Source organism: Pelophylax lessonae (assembly GCF_965119305.1).
Source record: "Pelophylax lessonae genome assembly, chromosome: 3".
Lineage (NCBI taxonomy): Eukaryota > Metazoa > Chordata > Amphibia > Anura > Ranidae > Pelophylax > Pelophylax lessonae.
In genome coordinates, this window is record NC_138770.1 from 383,986,130 (window position 1) to 384,010,730 (window position 24,601).

The window sequence follows — 24,601 nt, forward strand, 5'->3', positions numbered from 1 at the left end:
ACTGGAGCTCATCTGAAAAAACAATACACCCTCAAAGAGGACCAGGTCCTCTAAACAGCAGCCTGTAAAACCTTGCGGCCAAAAGAAGCATTCACAGATGCTAATACATCCACCTTATAAAAATTTGTGAAAGTGTGCACGGATAACCAGGTGGCCGACTTGCAAACCTGCATCACTGACGCCTGAGGACGGAAGGCCCAGGAGGCACTAAGTGCCTGAGTAGAGTGCACCTTAACAGGGAAAGGAGGAACCTGACCCTTAACTGAATAAGCCTGAACCATTGTCTGTCTGATCCATCTAGAAATGGTCGCAGCAGAAGCAGCCAATCTTTTTCAAGGTCCTTCAGTGAGTACAAATATTGAGTCTGTCTTCCTAAAAGACTCCGTAGCTGCCAGATACACCATAAATGTCCGAACCACATCCAGGGAATGCAAGGCAATTTTCTTAGGATGTTTTGATCTGGGACACAGGGAAGGGAACACAATGTCTTCATTCAAATGGAAATCAGAGATGACCTTTGGAAGGAACGACAGACAGGGATGAAGAACCACCTTATTTCTGTGTAGCACCCTACAGGGTAGGTGCTAGGCAAAAGTATAGTGGGCCTTGGCTGCCTAACAGTAGGGCCATAATTTCAGCTGGGCTGTCATGTCTCCCAGGTGTTTCTGCTGAGAGGGCAGTCTCCCTACTGACTCCATGAGAGGATTCCCATTGGGCAGTGGAGGAAATCCAATCAGAGACACATTCAGGCCTGTATCTAACCCAGAGGGCAGATTCTGCCGCAGAAGATTCTGGACGTGGGTATACGTTTGGGGGGAGTGGCCTGAGAATCCAGAGAGCTGCAGAGGGGATCCGGTGTGCCAAGGACCAGTGGAGGAAGAGGGGTTCAGTTCCAAGAAAGCCTGCCAAAGTCATGAGTACTGTGAACTGCCCCTAGGGGTCTCCCAAGTGTAGAGAGGACCACTCCAGAGAAGGTCCCATGGATCCAGGAGTCAGCTAGCTGTAAAGGGGGTGCCTAGTCAGAGGACCCTGAAGTGTTATAGGGGGTGCCTAGTCAGAGAACCCTGAAGTGTAAAGGGGGCGCTAGCAGTTGAGCCCTGAAGTGTCAGTGTACAGTGTACAAGTTAAGAGTTGCAGCAGCACAAGCAGTGAAAAGGAGCTACCTCAGTCAGTGAAGGGCTGAAGGGAGCTGTTAAGTGACTTTTGAGCTAAATCAAGCGTCAGGAGTCAAGTGTTCTACAGTCCTGCATCTTCTGAGTTAACAAACAAGTTAAAATCAAAGTTCTAGCACAAGTTCAGCATAACAGTATTTCTAAACGCCAGGAAGCGCTGGTCAGCATTCAGCCGGCGTCAAGACAGCACCAACGGGCATTTTTCTGTATAAAGTCCCAGTCAAACCTTGAGCCAGAGGAGTATCCCACTTATTCCCTTCTCTCATCCCCAAAATACAATAAACAAAACAAACCAAGGCAGGGGTGAGACCGAATCTGCGGGAGGTAGGGAGAGTGGGATGAAGCTAGAAGTACACATGAAGGGTTGCTTGTGGCAACGCAAATGTTTAAGGAAAATTTGCAATTTGATGAGAACCTTTGACATGGACTATGAAACGTACTCTGCTGTCAAGACATGGAGAGCAGGAGGAAAAAGAGTGAGAGTGCTGCAACTGCTTAACAGAGAGAGTTTCCAGTGAGGACAGTAAAGATGGAGTCAGGGGTCCAAGTGAGGACAGAGAAGAGGACGCCGGTTGTCCCAGCGTAGTCTCGGCATGGCCAGCGTAGTTGGCCATGCCGAGAAGGGCAGTGGGGCTAACCTCGGAGGCAGTATGGAAGAGGAAGATTGCACGCGTATGGCTAGGAAGAGGACAATCGACCATGCGACCGACAGCGGGAGCAATTACTCTTGCTAAGCAAGGAGGGACAGTTGGCTTCAGTGCAGGAAGGCACAGTTGTGGCAACCTGTTTATTTTGCTGGTGCCTGCAATCTACTTTTCCAAGTCCTTTGTCACAATTGAAACCTCAGGTGTCCAGATTCAACAACAAATTTTACATGCCTGAGATGTGAATGACTGACAGAGTCAGAAGGAGCAGATAATCAAGTCTGCTTCTTTTTGTGCAGCATGCATATTGGTTCCTCACTGAAGGCTGATGTAGGCAAGGGATTTGGCATTGTCCAACTTGATTGCTATTGGAGGCCCTCGTAATTGAGGAGTCCAGTGTTGAAAGGACACATTAATGACCCAGAGCTCTAAAATGCTTATGGGAAGGCAGACTTCCTTTGATGTCCCCCTTGTGATTGGAATCCAACATTTACTGTGTTAATGGGAATAACAAATAGGTTACGCAAGGCAGGGCTGTGGAGTCGGAGGAAATTTTGGGTACCTGGAGTCGGAGTCGGCAAACAATGCACCGACTCCTACTCCTACTAAATTTAGATTGGAATTTAAAAAAAAGCAAGTTTAAATGTCCCAATTCACAAAAAGTTATAATTAATGACTTAGTATAAGGAAACTTATAATTGAGGAGGCCAAATGTAAAAAGGAAGAATTACAGAAAGTTCTGAAAGGACGTTTTGTCTTCCTTAAAATGGATGCATGCACACGTCACAGAGTCAATTATTTTGCTATTAATGTTAGATTTGTGGATGAAAATAACAAAACAATAACACGGACCCTCGGATTAAAGGACACTCAGGCACATCACACCAGTGATTACCTTCAGAAGTTAGTGGAGGATGTTCTAGAAGATTTTGAAATTACAAAGGAACAGATTTTATGTGTTGTGACAGATAACGCTTCTAACATGTTGAGCACAATTGAGAAGATGAACGCAGATGAAGAAGGTAAAATACAGATATTAGAGTTAGAGGAAGACAGCTTTGCAAGTATTATTATTATTATTTCAGGTTCTTATATAGCGCTGTCAATTTTCGCAGCGTTTTACATATACATTGCATATTCACATCAGTCCCTGCCCTCAAGGAGCTTACAATCTAAGGTCCCTAACTCACATTCATACATACATGGTAGGACCAATTTTATACAGGATCCAATTAACCTACCAGCATGTCTTTGGAGTGTGGGAGGAAACCGGAGTACCCGGAGGAAACCCACGCAGGCAGAGGGAGAACATGCAAACTCCAGGCAGGTAGTGTCGTGGTTGGGATTCGAACCGGCAACCCTCTTGCTGCTAGGTGAAAGTGCTAACCACTACACCACTGTGCCGCCCATATTGGAGAAAGTTTAGAAACTGAAGAGAATGCTGACATTTTTTTAGACAACTTTGTTGAAGAAGCATTGAAGCTTGCTACTATTCATCATATGCGATGTGCTGTTCATACACTGCAACTTGCCATAAGAGATGGATTAAAAGATCACCATGCAGCTACACTAATTGGCAAATTACGGCAAGTAACTGTTGCAGCCAGGGCCCCGAAAACAGATGCAATTTTGAAAAGACGTGCAGGAAAAGGAGCCATTTTGGATCAAACAACTCGCTGGGGAAGCACTTATTTAATGGTGAAGCATTTGCTTGAACTTAAAGACTTCATAGAAGAAATAAACAATGCAAATCTTGCATTAACTGAAAGCCAGTGGACACAAACAAAAGAGCTGGAGAACCTTCTTTCTCACCCCTTCACTGTCACCAAGAGGTTGCAATGTGATGATCTAACCCCGGGTAAATTCCTCTTGGAATGGAAGAGCCTGTTATATCGCCTGAATAAAAATGGAGGTTAATAGCTGATGGCATTGCATCTTCAATGATGAAAAGAGAGAGTCTTTTGCTGGAAAATGAAATCTTGTTAGTTGAAGAAGCCATCCTTGTTTATCCAGAGATCGTTAGTGATGTGGCCAGAATAGTTACTGCAATGCCACCGACTTAAGTCAGTGTCGAAAGATTAATACATATTAATACAGAGGAGTCGGAAGTACAAAAAATTGAGGAGTCGGAACATTTATCTACCGACTCCACAGCCCTGACGCAAGGTAAAAGTCTTGGTTTACTTACAATCAACTGCATACACACAGGAGGTTAATGGTTAGTGGTGCCCAGGTTACTGTAGGCAGCAGCAAGGACAGTGAACTTGGTGTGAACGGTATGTCTCTTGCAGATGGGAGCAATGGCAGCAAGAAGCTACTGCACATTAAAGGGAAAAGGAGAGTTGTGAAACTCAACAAAGGATGTAGCATAATATTTCTAAGCATGTTAACTCTTTATGTGGCATCCCATGGAACAGAGGATATAAAGGTTACTTTCAATGTAACCAACAATGCAGTAGCTCCTGTTGCTGGGACAAAATGGCTACTCATTTATACACTAAAGGTCGTGCAATGGCTTTGAATTTAAAAAATGCTCTGTCGCTAACACAATACCTGGAGGTCTAGAAATGGCTACTGGCAAAGCCCAGTGTCCAAAGGTCCCATCTAGGCTGGCCTGGCAATGTTTAACCCAGAAAGATAAGGCCTCTAACACAGCACCAAAGAATAGCTGCATTTAGAGCCCAGCTCAGCAGCATGGGAATGATATTTTGATTAAATAAAAAGCTGTGTGATAAAAAATAAAATAAAAACACAACTAGATATGCAGTAAAAAGAGCAAACTCCTTCCTTGTCATTTTCTGGCCTAGTTACAATGGCAACCAGGAGACATTAAGAAGGTCCATCACCCCAGAGGGGGGATAGCCAGCCATATAAACCTGACAGAAGCTTTAACCTTTCCCCAATCAGTTATAAACTTGAAAACATTTAAATCCCCTGTTTGACAGCTCAATTATGCAGTAAATTGGACATGTTCTCCATATCCCATACCCCTTAAGTGTTTAAAGTCAAATCATAAAACATGTAATTGTTCTCAAACAGAATCCTTCAAATTTATAGTTGTGCTGAAATTTAAAGGCTATATTCATCTTTTCAGGCAGAATTTCACTTTTCATAATAAATCTCAATGTGCTTATCTCTCACTTTCCCCATTCTCGAAAGCTCTTAAATTTCACGCTTCTGTTTTTTAAAAAATGCTTACAGCTTCCATTACTTCCTGTAGGTCATTTCCCATCATGCCCTGCTATGCTGCATCACAAAATAGTTCACCTGCCTGGACCTCACCTCCCTCATCACTATTTGACCTCTTATTTATTTTGACCCATTTGCCTTATTCTTTCCTTAAGGCGACATACACTGTACAATGACTGTACAATTGCCTTTATATCTAACATCAGTTATGTAGTGAAAGAGCCCGTCTGCTTTGATATAAATTGAGTTGTTCAGGTGGGTCCTCCTATTCCATAGTTCTGGTAAGTCAAAAAGAAATTGTACAATCAGATTGCATAGTGTATGGCCATCTTTATACAAGTACATAGGAGGGAGTGGAGACACTAAGCTGTCTGGCCCCGTTCACATCTTCACATAGCAGGAACACATGTTACCGCACACACACAATTTTTTTGGAGTGTTTTTGCTCGTGTGCACAACCCCATTCGGGCTGCCCTATGTATGACAAATGCCCCAAATAACTTTTTTTTTTTAGAGCGGAGCATGGCTCAATTTTTATTGCTTTTTTGTTTGCGCTTGCAGCTTGTCGCACGGCAGACGCATGCCTTCTACCTGCGCTTGGGGTGCCATTAAAATTAAATTGTGCTGAGAGTGTAATGCACATTTGCAGCGTGTTTTCAAAACGCCTGGCAAAGCACATTTTCTGTTCAGTCTGCTGTGTTTTTGAAAATGCACAGATGTGACTGGAGCCTCAGTTAGACTAATTCACATACGTGAATGGAGCCTGTTTAATGGGCTGTGCTACACGTGGCACGTGCTACAAGTAGCTCATAGGACATTTTGACTAGTTGTGGCTTGCGTTTTGTTTTTTACTTCTGGTCTTGCGGCAAAATGTGTGTTTGCTTATGTGTTTGGGGTACCATTAACAATTAATGGCCAAAATTGTGACTAGCTAATTTTGGGTGTAAAAATGTGGCCTTACACTATACAATCTGATTGTACAATCTCTTTAAATGTACCAAAACAATATAATACAAGGATACACCATCTCTCCAATCCAATCTTTGTATCCGATCAGGTAGGCTCTTGAATAGATTGTACAATCAGATCATAAAGTGTATGGGGAGCTTTCTGCAGGCCATAAACGGAGCAAATTAATTTCCTGCAACCACGGCTATACCAGCTGCTAGCGATAATCGTATGTAAAATCCAGCAGGCTGGTTGTACCCAAGTTGATTGGTCAATCAGTTTGGTGCATTCAGCCTGCCCATACATGGTTGTAATCTCGGCCGGTTCCTGCTGAACCGGAGGAGATTCTAAATTGTCTATGGCTAGCCCTACAGACTTCCAAGCACACACTTCCCCTGTTTTCAATACTACAGCTCTTCTCCACATAGGCTATTATCTGCTCCTGCACACTCTGCCAAAAGAAGGATCTATGCAAGATGAAGGCAAAATAGAAAAAAAAAAAAAAAGAGAGAAAATGATGGCTGTGTATTTAGTGAGGATGGTTATCACTAGTTGAATTGGAAAAGCATGAACCTGCAGGTTTGAGTGGGAGCAATCTCCTAGAAGAGGAGGGCAGGTGTGGAGTGTATGTTAATGATCTCCTTTCTGTGTCCTAATGGTTCACAACCTAAGGCCCCTTTCACACAGGCTGACCGTTCAGATCCGCCTGTCCGTTTTTTTGGCGGATCTGAACGGTCCCCCCATGCATCTCTATGGGGGATCGGATGTCAGCGGAGACATGTCCGCTGACATCCGATCCGTCAAATCTGGACGGATGGAAACCCTATTTTCCATCCGTCCAGCGGATCGGATGAGAACGGACCGACGGTCCGTTCCCATCCAATTTCCCCCATAGAGATGCATGGGGAACTGACAGCTGTGTCTCCACACACAGTGCAGAGACACAGCTGTCATCCTGCTGCTCAGCGGGGGATCGGCTAGATCCCCGCTGGGAAAAACGGAATCCGTCCGACGGACGGATAGTGTGAAGAAGCCTTAGGGCTGTTTAGGAAGAAATGCAGGAGCTCTTTTATACAAGAAATTGGAGGCGGAGGTAATGCCTGGTCTAGGACAAATAGAAAACGTTTTCTCTTTTCTGCAAAAGAGGTACATTAATGCCATATTGGTACACAGAGAAGCTGGAATTTGGAAAAAAGTGAACTTTGCCTTTAGGACTCACCAGATATTAATGTGATTTCTAGTGAGAAACCTGGGTATTACACAAAACAGGGATCTCTCTGTGTTAGGGACTTCTAGCTTTCCTGAACACAAGAAAATCCTCCCTAACTCACCAGATAGCTATAAACAAAATACAGTTTCACTGTATATGGGAATGATGCCAAATAAACACCTCAGATACAAAGTGTAATTTTTAGGCCAGTTCCCACTTTACATAAAACAATACTGTATTTGATTGTTTATGAAAATGTGTCAAGCATGGGGTAAACCATGCAATGTCTGATGAAATAGATAAAAATGTTGGGGCTGAACAACTGAACACCTAGCAGGGCATAATTCTGACAGTATTATTAATGTGAAATAAAATATAATTCACTACACACGAGTATTCCATCTTATTTTAAAGCAGGCCATGGGTGATTCTATGGCCAACTAACCTCTTGGCTTGTAATTTTACTACTATAGTTGTGCAACCTTAGCCTGCATAGCCAAAAATACCACATTCCATCATGATTGACCCAAGCCTAGATGAGTAATTAAGCATTAAGAAAGCATTAAGGGGAAAAAAAAAAACACACAATAAAACATCTAGTCAAATAATATGCAGCTAAGGAAAACCACCACATTTAGCTAAAATCAAATTGTTTTTCCCCATTGTCATCTTTTCCTACCTTGGAAATTTACATTTAGAACTAGACAAAAGATGGGAGTATGAGATCCACAGTTTTGACAGGCAGTTTTATAAAACTTGCTCGACATGTGTAATGATGTAAAAAAGTAAGGTTTTAATTTGCCAGGAATAAATATGAAGCTGAAATGCATGCAGCTTAGTTTCAACACTAATTGCACAGCTAATGGATAAAAATGAAAACTATTTTCCAACTGAAAAGGCCAAAATTAAAATATTATTTTCCCCAAATGCATAAAACCACAGACCTGGAATTATGCATATATTTTCATGTACTGATCATGTTTTCTTTCTAAGTGAAAACCTGCAATTTCTCATGGGAAATAACTAAATTAAAGACATGGACGCTTAGAAGCTTCTCATGCACTGCATGCAATTACCTGCTTCAGCAATGCATTCTCTAAGGCATAACAATCATGACAATATTCTTGTCTTCCAACATACTTTACAAATTTAAATGATTATTTTTTTTAATTTTAACTATAAGTAAACCTGCTATCAGGCTAGCACAGATAAAACATCTAAATTATGTAATTATCAGCACCAAGAGATGCCAAAATAAAACTTCTGTGTGAACCAATGTACCAACATGGTGCATAGGAATCCCCATCACTCCAAGGCATATACTGTATGCAATAGCTGACTTTTTGAAAAGTAATTACTTAATAGGTATGGGGGCAGAAAGATAGTGCAATTAACATAAGGTAACTATTTCTACTATCTATTTGAAATGAATAAAAGCCCTGAAGCTGTTACAGGATTTTTACAAGAGACACCAAAAAGCCTGCAGTAGGTCATCAGAGATTTCTGATTAAACAGTAGTTTACTGAATAAAAAGAATAAAGTGTGCTTGTTCACTGCAGCAATGACTGAATTAAAAATAAATAAATAAGTTAGGATTAAATCTGGCTAAGCAGTCTGCTAATATGAGGCACAAATTTGTGGAGGGCAAAGAGAAATACTTGGCAGGGGAAAAAAAAAACACTGGCTAGCACAAAGAATATCACAAGGTATGTGACATTTTTGGATGATGAATCAATTGCAGGAGTGCAGTATCGCAATCTGAGAGAAGAGTGTCATTAGGAGTGTGCCCTTTAAACTGGAGAAACATATATTGAACAGGAGAAGGTATTGTGTCTGTCTATTTGTGCAGTAGGTGGTGACAAAAAGGCAGAGCAATGGTACTGGAATTTTAAAACATGTAATGAACTATACACTGAGGGTACGGTATCAATATACAGTGGGTACGGAAAGTATTCAGACCCCCTTAAATTTTTCACTCTTTGTTATATTGCAGCCATTTGCTAAAATCATTTAAGTTCATTCTTCTTCCTCATGAATGTACACATAGCACCCCATACTGACAGAAAAACACAGAATTGTTGACATTGTTGCAGATTTATAAAAAAAGAAAAACTGAAATATCACATGGTCCTAAGTATTCAGACCCTTTGCTGTGACACTCATATATTTTACTCAGGTGCTTTCCATTTCTTCTGATCATCCTTGAGATGGTTCTACACCTTCATTTGAGTCCAGCTGCGTTTGATTATACTGATTGGACTGGATTAGGAAAGCCACACACCTGTCTATGTAAGACCTTCCAGATCACAATGCATGTCAGAGCAAATGAGAATCATGAGGTCAAAGGAAATGCCTGAAGAGCTCAGAGACAGAATTGTGGCAAGGCACAGATCTGGCCAAGGTTACAAAAAGATTTCTGCTGCACTTAAGGTTCCTAAGAGCACAGTGGCCTCCATAATCCTCAAATGGAAGACGTTTGGGACGACCAGAACCCTTCCTAGAGCTGGCCGTCCGGCCAAACTGAGCTATCGGGGGAGAAGAGCCTTGGTGAGAGAGGTAAAGAAGAACCCAAAGATCACTGTGGCTGAGCTCCAGAGATGCAGTCAGGAGATGGGAGAAAGTTGTAGAAAGTCAACCATCACTGCAGCCCTCCACCAGTCGGGGCTTTATGGCAGAGTGGCCCGACGGAAGCCTCTCCTCAGTGTAAGACACATGAAAGCCCGCATGGAGTTTGCTAAAAAAACACCTGAAGGACTCCAAGATGGTGAGAAATAAGATTCTCTGGTCTGATGAGACCAAAATAGAACTTTTTGGCCTTAATTCTAAGCGGTATGTGTGGAGAAAACCAGGCACTGCTCATCACCTGTCCAATACAGTCCCAACAGTGAAGCATGGTGGTGGCAGCATCATGCTGTGGGGGTGTTTTTCAGCTGCAGGGACAGGACGACTGGTTGCAATCGAGGGAAAGATGAATACGGCCAAGTACAGGGATATCCATGTACAAAAACCTTCTCCAGAGTGCTCTGGACCTCAGACTGGGCCGAAGGTTTACCTTCCAACGTGACAATGACCCTAAGCACACAGCTAAAATAACGAAGGAGTGGCTTCACAACAACTCCGTGACTGTTCTTGAATGGCCCAGCCAGAGCCCTGACTTAAACCCAATTGAGCATCTCTGGAGAGACCTAAAAATGGCTGTCCACCAATGTTTACCATCCAACCTGACAGAACTGGAGAGGATCTGCAAGGAGGAATGGCAGAGGATCCCCAAATCCAGGTGTGAAAGACTTGTTGCATCTTTCCCAAAAAGACTCCTGGCTGTATTAGATCAAAAGGGGGCTTCTACTAAATACTGAGCAAAGGGTCTGAATACTTAGGACCATGTTATATTTCAGTTTTTCTTTTTTAATAAATCTGCAACAATGTCAACAATTCTGTGTTTTTCTGTCAGTATGGGGTGCTATGTGTACATTCATGAGGAAGAAGAATGAACTTAAATGATTTTAGCAAATGGCTGCAATATAACAAAGAGTGAAAAATTTAAGGGGGTCTGAATACTTTCCGTACCCACTGTAAGTGATGCTTGATACGAATACTGTTGTGAATATTTATTGCCACCATCACATATATTATCAAAAAATTATATAGAAGGACGGGGGCGTGGCTGCCAGCGCGAGAGATGGCTGCCTTGTGAGTCAGCTCCGCGAGCCACCAGGGACACGAGCCGCAACGAGGGCACTTACCGACCGCACAACTAGCGGTGCCGCTGCCTAATAGCCCGCTGACCACGTCGAGATGACCCGCAGGAAGAAGGACGCCGGACAGCTTAATAAACTGTCTGGTTTCTTCATCTCACAGGCGCATGGACTCCGCCAAGATGGCGCCGGCGGGAAAGGACAGGCACGGAGCTCCAAGCAGGGAGACGAACCGCTCACCAAACTGCCTCTACTCCCGCCTCCGCATCCTCAGTGAAGGATTATTGGGAACCCTGACAGAGGTCAGTCCTCGGGGTCTCCCTTACCACGCTCGCCGACATCTCGGAGCCCGGCAAAAAGCAGGCAGAGGAGGGACTCACCACCAACACTTCTAGACAACTCAGGTATGGAAATCTCTCATCACCACTCATTGCCAGAGATGCAGGCATTAGCTGCCACTGTTACATCGGGTGCTGCATCCTCAGGAGGGAACCCTATCTCTGAGGCTTCCATGAGGGAAATGCATTTTTCACTGAGGGCATCCATGCAAGCTGATATGCAGCGTAACACAGATCGCATCACTGCAGAGATCTCTGCTCTGGGAACCAGGATAGATCGAGTGGAGCACTCGGTACAAACGCATGCTGATACCATTAACTCAGTCATAGACAAACTAAACAACCATTCGGATGAAATTTCCTGGCTGAGAAATAAAGTAGCCGACCTGGAGGATCGCTCCAGGCGTAACAACATCAAACTAAGGGGTATACCCGAATCGATCGTTACTGATCAGTTACAACAATATGCAACATCTCTCTTCAAGCTGCTGGTGCCTTCACTGTCTGAGTCCGAACTCCTCATAGACAGGATTCACCGTTTGCCTAAGCCCACCTTTTTGGAGGGCAATGTACCTCGCGATGTATTGCTCAGAGTCCATTTTTTCACCGTAAAAGACAAAATCATGCTGGCTTCCAAACAGCATGGAACCTTGCCAGAACCCTATAGTAATGTGTTACTGCTGCCGGATCTCTCCAAAATCACACTGCAATCAAGGCGCAACTTATCTACCATTACTAAGGCCCTGCGCAACCACCAAATACATCATAAATGGCGGTATCCTGCGACGCTCTTGGTGACACAAGGGGGCTCCACCACAGCCATCAGAACGCTGGATGAGGGACTCTCCTTACTGAGAAGATGGAATATCCTGCCTGCTGACCAAGCTGCGGCTGTGGCCTCCCCGCCCTTGCACTCATTGGAAACCGAGTGGCATGAGTCTTCCCGCAAAAGGCACTCTAGGCCCTCTTCCTCACATCCTAGCCCCAACCGCAACTGACCTTCACATATGTGTCTCAGGCCTCTGAATGTTACCCATTCACCTGGCCCCTCTCAATTCTTTTTGCGAGTTTTGTCGCTCTCGAGCTGCCGAGACGGCTCTTTTTTATACCTTCCTAAGGTTATATTTTCTTTTTGTTTTTTTTCCTCATCTTTCTCAACTTTCTTGAAAATCGACACTGCCGTTCTCATGGGTGACATCGACTGCCTAACGCTCTTTTTTCTGATTGATGACCATTAAGTTGCTATCGGTGAATGCCAACGGCCTAAATCACCCGGCCAAGAGGAGATCCCTTTGGAAGGAAGCTTTGACCCACAGAATTGACATCTTAGCGGTTCAAGAAACCCATTTCCGAGCGGATTCTCCACCATTTTGCGGACACAAGAACTACCCCCAAACCATCTTTGCATCCAGTGCGGAAAAAAAAAAAATTATATAGAAGGACAAACATTAGGTGTCAAGTATGAAACTCAGAAACAGACTAAAATGTACAAAAAATGTAGAGAATGTTGTGGTTAACCAGTACTTTGGTTATTGTTGCCAGGTTCATTCATGCGTCATTGTAGAGTATGCTGTGAGTGGTCAGGGAGCAATTGAATCACAGAGAAGTGATCCGGGAGGCTGGCTACTTGGCAGGATGCATACAGAATCATCTCTTTTGCCTCAGAAAAACATCTCTTGGCACATTGTCGGAAAGGAATGAGGGCTTAGGCAGCCTGTGTATCATGTCAATAGCCAAGTCCATACTCATTAGGGATGGTGCCAGGGAGGAGAATAGGCCTTGTGCAAATTGTAGCAGCAGGGAGTCAGACACAGACTCAGGAACCCCTCTGAGTTTGATGTTATTTCTCCTGGACCTATCCTCCAGATCAGCTGCTTTGTCCCTTAGCCATGCAATTTCTTTAGAGTGTGCAGTATGGGCATCAACCATGATGCCATCACACATTGATGACTCCAATTTGTCCACTCTATCCCCCAGATCATGCAGGTCCCCTTTAAACTGCTGGACATACATCATCATGTCGGTGTGCAGCGATGATAGCAGTGAGATCTCTTTGAGTATGGAAAGGCAGAGATGGGTTTAGCAGGTAGATGGGGAGCCTCTGCTTGATGGGTTTGAGGTGCGCCCACCTCCATATTGGGGTCTTGCAGTGTCCTCTGAGGTGAATCCCTGCATGGTTTTGACTTTGCTGGGTTGCAGGTGGTGGGAGTAGATGTAGTTGATGAGCCTCTGCTATCCTGGGGTCTAGATGGGCTGGTATTGCGACCATGAGCGGTGCTAGGCCCTGTTGGATGTTGAAATCACTGCCATTTTGTTGTAGCCTGCGACCTAACTTGGTAAAGAATTTGGCCAGTTTGCAGGGCTGCTGTGGGCCTTTCGGAGGTGTGTCATGCTGCTGGTCTCCTGCTATCCAATGGTGGTCCCGGAAGCAGTGCGGGTCTGTCAATGGCGATGGATTACCCCGATGACCGAGCGGAGCTTTAGGCAAGTCCATCATGGTGCTTGGTTACCACGCGACCCCCCCCGCCCCCGCGCCCATCACATGAATACGTTTGAAAAGATGAAACCAGGTTGTGCCTTTTACTGTATTTTTTAGCTTATTATTATATCTATGCTCTGTTTGCATAGGAGTATCCTTTTGAAAATTAATAAAACTTATTGTTGGGAAAGAAAATCAAATAAGTTTCAAAAGAGAATACTTCTGCAAAAGATTAAATTCAAAATGTGTTGTAAAACCATGTCAAAATTAATCCCATTGTGTAATTAATCCACAATTAGATGAGCTGACTCACTCATTGCTTTTTAAAGTGCTTCTAAAGACAGAAGGTGCATCTATGCATTAAGATAAAAAAGCCTTCTGTGTGCAGCAACCGCCCTCATACTTACAAGAGCCCCATCTCGATCCAGTGATGTACATGAGTGTCTTGGCTCTCCCGGACTCTCCCTCATGATTGGATGACACACAGCAGCAGTGGCATTGGCTCCTGTTGCTGTCAATGTCAGTAAGTCAATCAGGAGAGAGGGGGTGGGGCCAAACCGGGGCTCCGTGTCGGATGGGACGCGCAGAGCTGCAGCTCGGCTCGGGTGCCCCTCATAGCAAGCTGTTTGCTGTGAGGGCACTCAGCAGGAGGGAGGGGCCAGGAAGGCCAGGAGCGCCAGCGAAGGACCCAGGAAGAGGAGGATCTGGGCTGCTCTGTGCAAAACCACTGCACAGAGCAAATAAGCATATCATGTAGAATGCTGCAGAATGAGGGATAACTGCCTTTTATAGTTGCATTTTTATTGATTTAAAATATATGAGGAATCAGACACAAAGAATGACACACCTTGTAACACCTGAAGCAGGTGGGTGGAATGCGAGTACAGATGCATTGCTGAGTCCCCAACTAATATAAAAACCAGTAGACAGCTTGTATGTTTTTCTTCACAGCTGAAATATCAGCTTAGAATAGATTGACAAACAATAAAAACCAGGCTATGAATACTAAAACCCACTGGGTAGATCAGATTATAAGAAAAAACACACCAAGATGGTTAAACATAAGTAAAAGTCCATTTCTTTTCTAACTCCTGATAAAAGGAAACAAGCAAAAAGTATAAACAGAAGTTTCCAAAGTAGGATGTTGTGGAAGCCAGGCAAGGGACAATCAAATATAAGTCATCCGCTACTAATATGTCTGTAACCATCAAAAGCCATGGAGAGGTGGTATACATATACTTATAAATTCATGGAGTTGACTTACTAAACCTGGAGAGTGCAAAATCAGGTGCAGCTGTGCATGGTAGCCAATCAGCTTCTATAGCTTGTTCAATTATGTTTTGACAAAAAATCTGGAAGCTGATTGGTTTTTATGCAGAGCTGCACCAGATTTTGCATTCTCCACTTTTAGTAAATCAACTTCATAGATTTATAAGTATATGTTGACCACCTCTCCATGGCTCTTGATAGTTACAGAGATATTAGTAACAGATGGCTATATTTGATTATCCTATGTGTTGCTTGCCTGACTTCCACAGCATCTTACTTTGGGGACTTTCATTTGTTGTGTCTGTCTAGGACATGTCTCTGTAGTAATGTGAACGGGGTTGCCAGTGTAGCAAGTGATAACAAAACTGCCTGACCGGTTTTGATAATAAGCACCAGCTGCGCCAGAGGCAGGCTTAATTTCAATTGTTCTATATATGAGGGGGTATAAGGGGCTTGTTTACCAGTGAGTGGTAGACTTATTCTTGGCCAATAATTTTTTATACTATTAATTGTTTGTTTCCTTTTAACAGAAGTTAGAAAAAAAATAATTTTATATACGTGTTTAACCAACTTGTGTTTTTTTTTTTTCTTCATATATTCTTATATACCAAGTTGGGTTTATTATGACATAGCCAGGTTTCTTTTGTTTTTATTCAGTTTGTTATTTCCATTGTAATAGCAGCTACCCCTCTGTTTATTATATATGATATGTTTTTGCTAGCTTAAATATGAAGTTGTGTAAGTGTGGAAGGCCTTGAGGATTTTTATATGTAAAATTATTTTTAGACTAAACCTTTGAAAATATGAATTAAATCACAATTAAATATTTAATTTAGGTCTTCAGCTGCCTGAAAGAACAATGAACACCATTACACAAAACAAGAACAACAGATGATGGTGCTGAAATAGTTAAAAAAAAAAAAAAAAAAAAAAAAGATTTCTGCTAAATATGTAATTCTGCTTTAACATGCTTATATGGCTAAACTGGCAGACGTGATAAGGAAATACACTCAATCTTTAATCAGAGTAGAGATACAAGTGGCACTAAGTAGGGCATGAAGCCCCATGCTAATTGCAACATCTCAAACGAAAGCACATTTAGCTCAACAAACCAGCACAAAAAAAAAAAAAAGCTTGTGGAAATGTTTATTTAATGCTTCTCTACAATCTGAAAGAGTTAAAGTGTTAACCGTAACAAATGCATGTTTTTGTCTTGTGAACATATTTTACAGGTCTAACAAGTTCGAGGACAAGGTCAAATTGAAGGAGGAGTATTCAGCTCTTACCTGCTTTTCAGCATGGCCGTAGTCAGATCCTTGGTTTGGCAAAAAATGTAAACTGTGCCCATTGTTTTTTGCTAGTTCCCTCAAGGCCATGGCTGTCCGCACAGTGGAGTTTCTGGCGTGAACAAAAACCATTACCTTTAAAAGAAAAAAAAAAAGAAATGAATGTATACAGTTTGCGTAATTAAGAAATATAAAACAGTACATGCAAGCTAGGTGATTTAAACAAGGAGCATTGCTAGCCATAATTGATATACATCTTTACTGGCTTTGGTACCCAAAAAACACACACACAAAAAAAAAAAAAAAAAAACACAACAATTGGTATTTAAGTGTTACTAACCTTTGCACATTATCATTTCTCTATGAAAATAGTAAATATGTAAAATACATATAAAACCTTTGTTTCTGTATTGTCATTTACCACTTATAAGAACCGATAATTATTTTCCTTTTTTAGGAATAAAGTAATTGCACTACACAATGGCAAAGTAAACCATTTAGTCAATAAGTATAGTTAAAGTATAACCAAGCTCTCACAAAATAAAAGCAGTTTTGCAAAGCACTGTTTAATAAAATAAGGCTATATATTTTTTTATACTGTTTTGCCTTTATTTTATTTCTCTCCTTTAACCTCTTTTGTGTACAAACTTTATGTTTATGTTTTACTGTATGCTCCAGTAGTGGCTGAAGATCACAGTGCAGTTACTAAAATGGAATGTGTTGCCACTGAGCACTAGCACGCCCAACTGTAGCCCAACTCAGGAATGAACGTGGAAGGGTGAGAACACTGCAGATGTAAACAATGCTATCCTAGCGAAGATAGTGCTTGTAGATACACCTTTTTGGTGTAAATTTATCTGAATGCCGGACACAAAGGTGAGAAATGTGAAAATAATCAGACACTAACTATGCACATTCTCAAATGATCATTTCAGATTAATTATATTTTAACTAAAAGTTTCCAATTTTTAGAACTTCTTGTTAATTTGTATATATTAACAAAAAAAAAAAAAACATGAAATGGTAGCGTTCTGTAAGTTAGTAAAAAAAACAGTAAAAAAGTAGCTCCTGCTACTAATTAGGTTTCTTTCGAACATTTTTTGCTGACAGTATACTAGTTAAGTCAGCCTGAAGAAAATGTGGAGAGTAGCCACAATGTTTTTTCTTTTAGTCCTAATAAATTAAAGGTAAACAAGACTTAAAAAATATAGAAAGCTGCAGTAGTATTCACCAATATCCGTCACTTTGCCAGAAGATTACTGCTGTTTGAGCATATAATGTGATCCTCTTGGTTAGAAATCTGCTATGCTAGAAGGAATGACAGTTCTGCTTGAAGCTCACTGATCAATTGGGATACAACAATAATCGAGTCTTTTGTCCTCGCTGATGAAAGATCTGGCTGTATAAGCCCATCTTAGAAGAACAGTGAAAACATCAAAGTATAATAGAAATGGCCTCATCATTATTTATATTGGGTTCTCTGTAAGCAGCATCAAAACTGAAAGGTATGTTGTGTGACACAAAGAGCAAAATTGCCTTCAGACAATGCATTTGCAATAAAATATTCTCACTGGTCATAATGCTTTACTTTGTTTGCAAATTTAATTAAAACACAGCATGAGTGTCCAATATAGACCTCAAGTACATGGCATAACTTTTCCATGCCTTGGAAATTTAAGCAGTAGAAAATTCAGACAATCCTAAAGAACACTTTCAAAGAAAAGTTTAAAGTGAGGTTTATTTTAATGATGTAAACAAACGTTTAATTTCCACTGCAGTTTGTTTTAATGAGGTGTAAAAAAAACGGAATTTTTGTAAAATCTTACCTGTAAAATTCCTTTCTCTGAGTCCTCCGACAGTCGCCGCCTCTTCATATTCGTCACATATGGGGTATTAGACTTTGCTCCGAAGGAGTAGCTAGGCAACAGAATATGTTAACAATAAAGCTTTAACATATCCCACCCTCAAGGGGTGGTCCCCTCAGTCAATACCCTCCTACTTCCTGCAACCATATCTCAGTTTTAGTGGAATAGCAGTAGAGTATACAGTCAAACCCCAAAAGAGGGGCGGGGGCGGCGACTGTCGGAGGACTCAGAGAAAGGAATTTTACAGGTAAGATTTTACAAAAATTCCGTTTTCTCTTACGTCCTCCGACAGTCGCCGCCTCTTCATATTCGTCACATATGGGGACGTCCCAAAGCAGTGCAAACATGAGGGGTGGGAAACGCATCCGCGCCGAAAGGCAACGCAGTCTCCACATCAAAGAAAGGAACCTTACCAAAGGAAGGAAACCAGCTGGGCAACAGCAAAAATAAGTGCTCAACAGGAGCAACAACCCAGGAAAAGACAAAAAACCAGGGGATACAAAACTTATCCCAACAGCCAGGAGTCCCCAACAAGGGACCCTAGGGAACAGCCGCACTAAGAACCTTGCGGCCAAAGGAAGCATCCGCCGATGCCTGAACATCTACTTTGTAGAATTTTGTGAAAGTGTGTACGGTCGACCAAGTCGCCGCCTTACACACCTGGGCTACAGAAGCCCCATGACGACAGGCCCAAGACGTACTCAGAGATCTAGTAGAGTGCGCCTTCACAGGCACAGGGGGAACCTTCCCCTGCAAGGCATAGGCCTGTTCAATGGTCTGCCTGATCCATTTGGCAATGGTAGAGGCGGAAGCCGCCATGCCCTTCCGAGGACCCTCTGGAAGAACAAACAAGGAGTCCGTCTTTCGAAAAGACTCAGTCGATTTAAGGTAAACCCTAATCGCCCGAACAACATCCAGAGAATGTAGTCTCAATTCCTTTGGATGTTTAGGCTTCGTGCACAACGAAGGCAAAACAATATCCTCGTTAAGATGGAATTCCGAAACTCGTTTCGGCAGAAAAGAAGGATTAGGTCGCAAGACCACCTTATCCAAATGAACAACCAGGTACGGAGACTTGCAGGACAAAGCCGCCAGTTCCGACACTCTGCGAGCCGAAGTGATCGCCACCAAAAAGGCGACCTTTTTGGACAACATAGACAACGATATCTCCCTGATCTGTTCAAAAGGAGCACGTTGTAACACAGACAGGACTAGATTCAAGTCCCAAGGGGGCAAAGGATCCCTCCTAGGAGGAACCAGATGCCGCACACCCTGAATAAAAGTGCCAACCAAGGAGCTGGAAGCCACGGGACGTTGAAACAGAACGGCCAGCGCAGACACCTGACCCTTTATCGTAGCCAGCGCCAAACGCTGATCGACACCCGTCTGAAGGAAAGACAGCACACGGGAAACCGAGTACGTGCGGGGTGAAAACCCCCTGGACTCACACCAGGCAAAATAGGCCTTCCAAGTACGGTAATAAACCTTTCCCGAGGAAGACTTCCTCGCGTTGATCAAGGTATGAACAACCTCTGGAGAGAGACCCTTCTCCTTCAGGACCTCGGTCTCAACAGCCAGGCCGTCAAAGCCAGCGACTGTAAAGCAGGATGGTAAATCGGTCCTTGAGACAGTAGATCGTCCCGAAGAGGCAGACGCCAGGGGGCGTCGACCGCCAGATTCACGAGGTCTGCGTACCAGGACCGGAGAGGCCAGTCCGGTGCCACAAGAATCACCGTGCTGCGTTCCGAGTGTAACCTGCGAAGGAACCGGGACAGCAACTGAATCGGTGGAAACGCGTACATCAGCCTGTACTGATGCCACGGGGCCACTAACGCGTCCGACGCGTCTGCCCGAGGGTCGCGCGTCCTTGCCACGAACCTCTTCACCTTGTAGTTGAGGCGAGACGCGAACAGGTCCACATCTGGAAGACCCCACTTTGCGCACAACATCTGGAAGACAGCCGGGTGGAGAGACCATTCCCCCTGATCCAGGGTCTGGCGACTCAGATAGTCCGCCTGCCAGTTCTCCACTCCCGGAATGTGAACCGCCGTTATCGCCGGGACATGAGTCTCGGCCCAAGACAGAATGTCGGCCACTTCTCGAGCCGCTCGGGCACTCCTGGTGCCCCCTTGGTGGTTGATGTAGGCCACCGCCGTGGCATTGTCCGTCTGCACCCGAACCGGGCAGCCCTGCAGCCGGTCCGTCCAGCGATGAAGACAGAGCCTTATCGCACGCAATTCCAGAATGTTGATCGGGAGGGAAGACTCCCCCTCCGACCAGGTCCCCTGGGCGGACAGAACGCCCAGAACACCACCCCAGCCCGACAGGCTGGCATCCGTGGTGATTATCGTCCACGAGATCGGACGAAACGACTTGCCCCCGGACACCAACGGGGACTGGAGCCACCACAGAAGGTTTTCCCTGGTGCGATGACTCAACGAGATCTGAAGATCCAGAGATTGAGGTCGCCCGTCCCACTTGGACAAGATCTCCGCCTGGAGACCCCGCGTGTGAAACTGCGCGAAAGGAATCGCCTCGAAAGCCGAGACCACCAATCCCAGACATCTCATACACGTCCGCAGAGACGAGTTCGGAACGTCCCTGAGGGACCTGACTTCCTCCTGAAGAGTCCTGAGTTTGTCTTCCGGCAGGAAGACCTTCGCCTGCACCGAGTCCAGTATCATTCCCAGATAGGGAAGACGAACCGACGGACTCAGTGTCGACTTTGGAACATTTATCGTCCAACCGAACTCCTGCAGAGTTTGCATCGTGACAGACAGGTCCTTTCCCAGACCCTGACTGGTCGCAGACCGAATCAGAATGTCGTCCAGATACCCCAGGACAGAAATGCCCTGGGCTCTCAATAATGCCAGAACCGGTGCAAGCACTTTGGTGAAGACCCGCGGAGCCGAGGCGAGCCCAAAGGGCAACGCCACGAACTGGTAGTGATCCTCCGCAATGGCAAATCGAAGGTATCTCTGATGACCCTCGAATATGGGGATGTGAAGATACGCATCCTTCAAATCGATGGAGGCCATGAATTCCCCCGGAACCAGGGCAGCCACCACCGAGCGCAGGGATTCCATGCGGAACTTGCGAACCCGCACAGAGCGGTTCAGAGCTTTCAAGTCCAGAATTGGACGAACCTTGCCCTCCTTTCTGGGCACGGTGAACAGATTGGAATAAAACCCCCGAAATCTGTCCCGATGAGGCACCGGAACCACCACTCCCTGAGCCCTCAGGTCCCGCACCGCCAGGTGCAGATCCCGCAGGCGCTCTGGAGACAGTTGTAGATTTGAGGGAAAAAATCTGCTCTCTGGCCGAGAGAGAAACTCGATCTTGTAACCAGATCGAACGATTTCCAGAACCCATCTGTCCCGCACACGGGCCAACCAGGGCTGAAGAAAAACGAGCAAGCGTCCCCCCACCCCAAAACTGGGTGAGGGCGCCCCTTCAGGCCGAACTGTTATGGGCCGCAGGTCCGGATTGGCCGGACTTCTGTTTCCCAGACCAGGGTTTCTTCTGAGAGCCCTGGCCCTTGAACGGTTTGCCCTTGTAGTGCGGCCGAAAGGCACGAAAGGACCCCTGAGGGGGCCGAAAATGAGCATGCTTCTTCCCAGAAGCCCCCTTAGCCTTGGGGAAATGGGGCAAGAGAGTGCTCTTACCCCCGGTAATCCCCTTAATCAACACATCCAGGGACTCCCCAAAAAGGCGAGACCCATCATAAGGCAGATTGGCTAAGGTTTTACGTGAAGATTGGTCCACCGACCAACATTTCAACCAAACCAGGCGGCGAGACAACACCGCCACGCTGTGCACACGCGCGGCCAACGGAATCAGGTCCAGGTCCGCATCACACAGATACATGACACCCTGGTGGATCTGATCCACCATATCCAGGGTCGCCGCCGAGGCCGAATCGGCCACTAGGACGCGCCTAAGCATCTGCGTCCAACTTGCGATCGCCTGGGCCGCCATGAGAGAAGCAAACAGAGCCTTAAGCATAGAACCCGTAACAGAATAAGTATGACGGGCAAGAGACTCCAGTCTCCTATCCGTGGCATCACGGAAAACAGGGGATCCCTCTGCAGGGATCGCAGTGGCTTTGTTCAAAACCGCAATAGCATGATCCACTGGCGGAGGCACACACCACTGTTCATCAGTGGCAGGCGAGAAAGGATAACGCAGCTTAAATTTACTTGGTACCGCAAAAGGCTTGCGCAAATCGCGCCATTGGTCCTTAACAGCGCGCTGAAAATCAGCATTGCAGGGAAAAACCTGCGGCGTCCTGCGTTTTCTCTGCGTCCCATAAGCCGCCAAGGCAGCTGGGGGACACACCTCGTCCTGCAAACGTAGCGTCTGCTTAATGGAAGCAATCAACTCATCCATGATTGCAAGCTCTTCAGGCGAGCCAGGGGGAGAATTATCAACCCCCTCAACTTCAGCCTCTACCTCAGACCCCACTAGATCAAGAGAGGAGCGGGACCCCGATAGGGGGGTCCCCGCCAGAACAGCCCCATCACCTTCACCCTCAGAATCAGAGGACAGAGTAACTCTGGGCCGTTTAGTAGATTGAGCAGCCACCAGCATTTGCACCTGTGCAGCAAGGCCAGCCACAATAGTGGCCAAATCCCCCCCTGGGGGGGAAACAGCGGTCCCCTGGCTTTCCACCAATACTGTGGGAAACTTGCCCTCCTGAGAATCCATTGCCCCTGTATGCCAGACAACCAAGGGTTAACTGCCCCCTTACAGCAAGCGCGGCAAGCGCAGCCCACCGCACCACACTCAGGCACATTGAGACCCCCACAGGGAATATACAGACTGAATACAGGCAATGGAATACAGGAATAGAAGGATAAAACCTGAGGAGACTCCGCTGCTGCTGCTGCCTCGACCGGTGCTTCCAGGAGAGAGGAAGTGATGCTGCCAGGGCGCTCTATGTAAGCCTATGGAGGCTACAAGAAAATGGCCGCCGTGCATGTAAACCATGCGGCCGGAGCGGGCGCCGGTAAAATGGCGCCGTTTGGCGCCGAAATCGCCGCTCCACAGTGCATAAAATCACACACAATATTATCCCATACTATGGATACATGTTAGATCGCCGCAGCGATCGCTGTATATGCCCCAACATGCCATTAAAAACATGCCCCACAGCACACAGCTCCTCACACTGCCCAGCCTGACACACTCAGTGTCATACAGCTCCCCCCCCCCTTGCAGCCCACAGCATGCAGCCGAGATATAGGGAGACAAGCAGTGTGATTAAAGGCAGGTTACACAGTCCCAGACTGAGACCCCCCCCAGACAGACAGGTCCCCACATAGATACACTTACCTCACATGGCGTGGGGAACCCGCACAGGCGAACAAGCCGCTGCACATGAGGCAGGGAGAGTCGCAATTCAAGACGCACACAATGGCGGTTCAGAAACCGCACAGCGTCCGGTGAGGTAGCCACCTCACCAATCATCCCTGCACCGAACAGGGATGGGTCGTTCACCGTGCCAGGAGCGTTACCTGGCTGAACGCTCGATGACAGACTGGGAAGCCACTGACCCACGACCTGCGACCAGGGGGATCAGCCCGAGACCCAGTCCGCATGATCCTCTTCGTCCGAAGAACTAACTAATGCTGACAAAAACAACAGCTAAGTAAAGGTAGAGAGAAAACTCAAACAAAATATCAAAAAGAAGAAAGAGTCTGGGACAAAAAGTCCCAGCACAGAGAGAGCCAGCCACTCCTGACAAGCTAGACATTAAAACTGAGATATGGTTGCAGGAAGTAGGAGGGTATTGACTGAGGGGACCACCCCTTGAGGGTGGGATATGTTAAAGCTTTATTGTTAACATATTCTGTTGCCTAGCTACTCCTTCGGAGCAAAGTCTAATACCCCATATGTGACGAATATGAAGAGGCGGCGACTGTCGGAGGACGTAAGAGAAAAGTGGTTTAACTTTGTGCATCAAGTTCTTTTTAGGATGTTTTGGATTCTTAGCTCGTATGCTCTGTAAGTAAGAGTATGCATCATTATCCTCTTAGATCTACAAAAAAAAAAACCACTATACTTGAATTACATTGACTACCAAGGAAATACAATACATGGGTAGAATGGTTATGTACAAGTCATTACATTGCCATAAAAATCACTCTTTAAACTCAAAGATGTTTCAGGCAACAGTCTGTACAACTCTGTGTAGAATGCATATTGCCAATTTTTAAATTTACAAACATGCTGAAATGTAGGAAGTTTTATTACAGAAGATTGGTTATGACAAATATGTTGGAAAGATGAGCAACATGACATTGTTTACAATGAATCAAATATACAAAAAAGGTTTTTTGTTTGTTATTATTATGTAATTCTGTAATACATTGTATTAGGGCACACACACCCCTGCATTTGTTTATGTGTGTTTATGTGCATTTTTGTTTTTCTTATGCAAAATGAGGCAGGGACATCTAGGAAATTAAAATAAATGTATCTAGGTCTACAACAAAATTAAAGTC

At 44.8% G+C, this 24,601-nt stretch overlaps 1 protein-coding gene across 1 annotated transcript in view; it reads right to left on the minus strand.

Annotated features, from left to right (window-relative positions):
- Positions 1 to 24,601, minus strand: part of ASCC3 (activating signal cointegrator 1 complex subunit 3) — a 1,118,804-nt gene that overhangs the window by 478,688 nt on the left and 615,515 nt on the right. Inside the window, exon 13 of the mRNA XM_082251201.1 lies at positions 16,231 to 16,365. Coding sequence (XP_082107327.1) covers positions 16,231 to 16,365 — 135 coding nt within the window. The remainder of the gene's footprint in view (positions 1 to 16,230; positions 16,366 to 24,601) is intronic.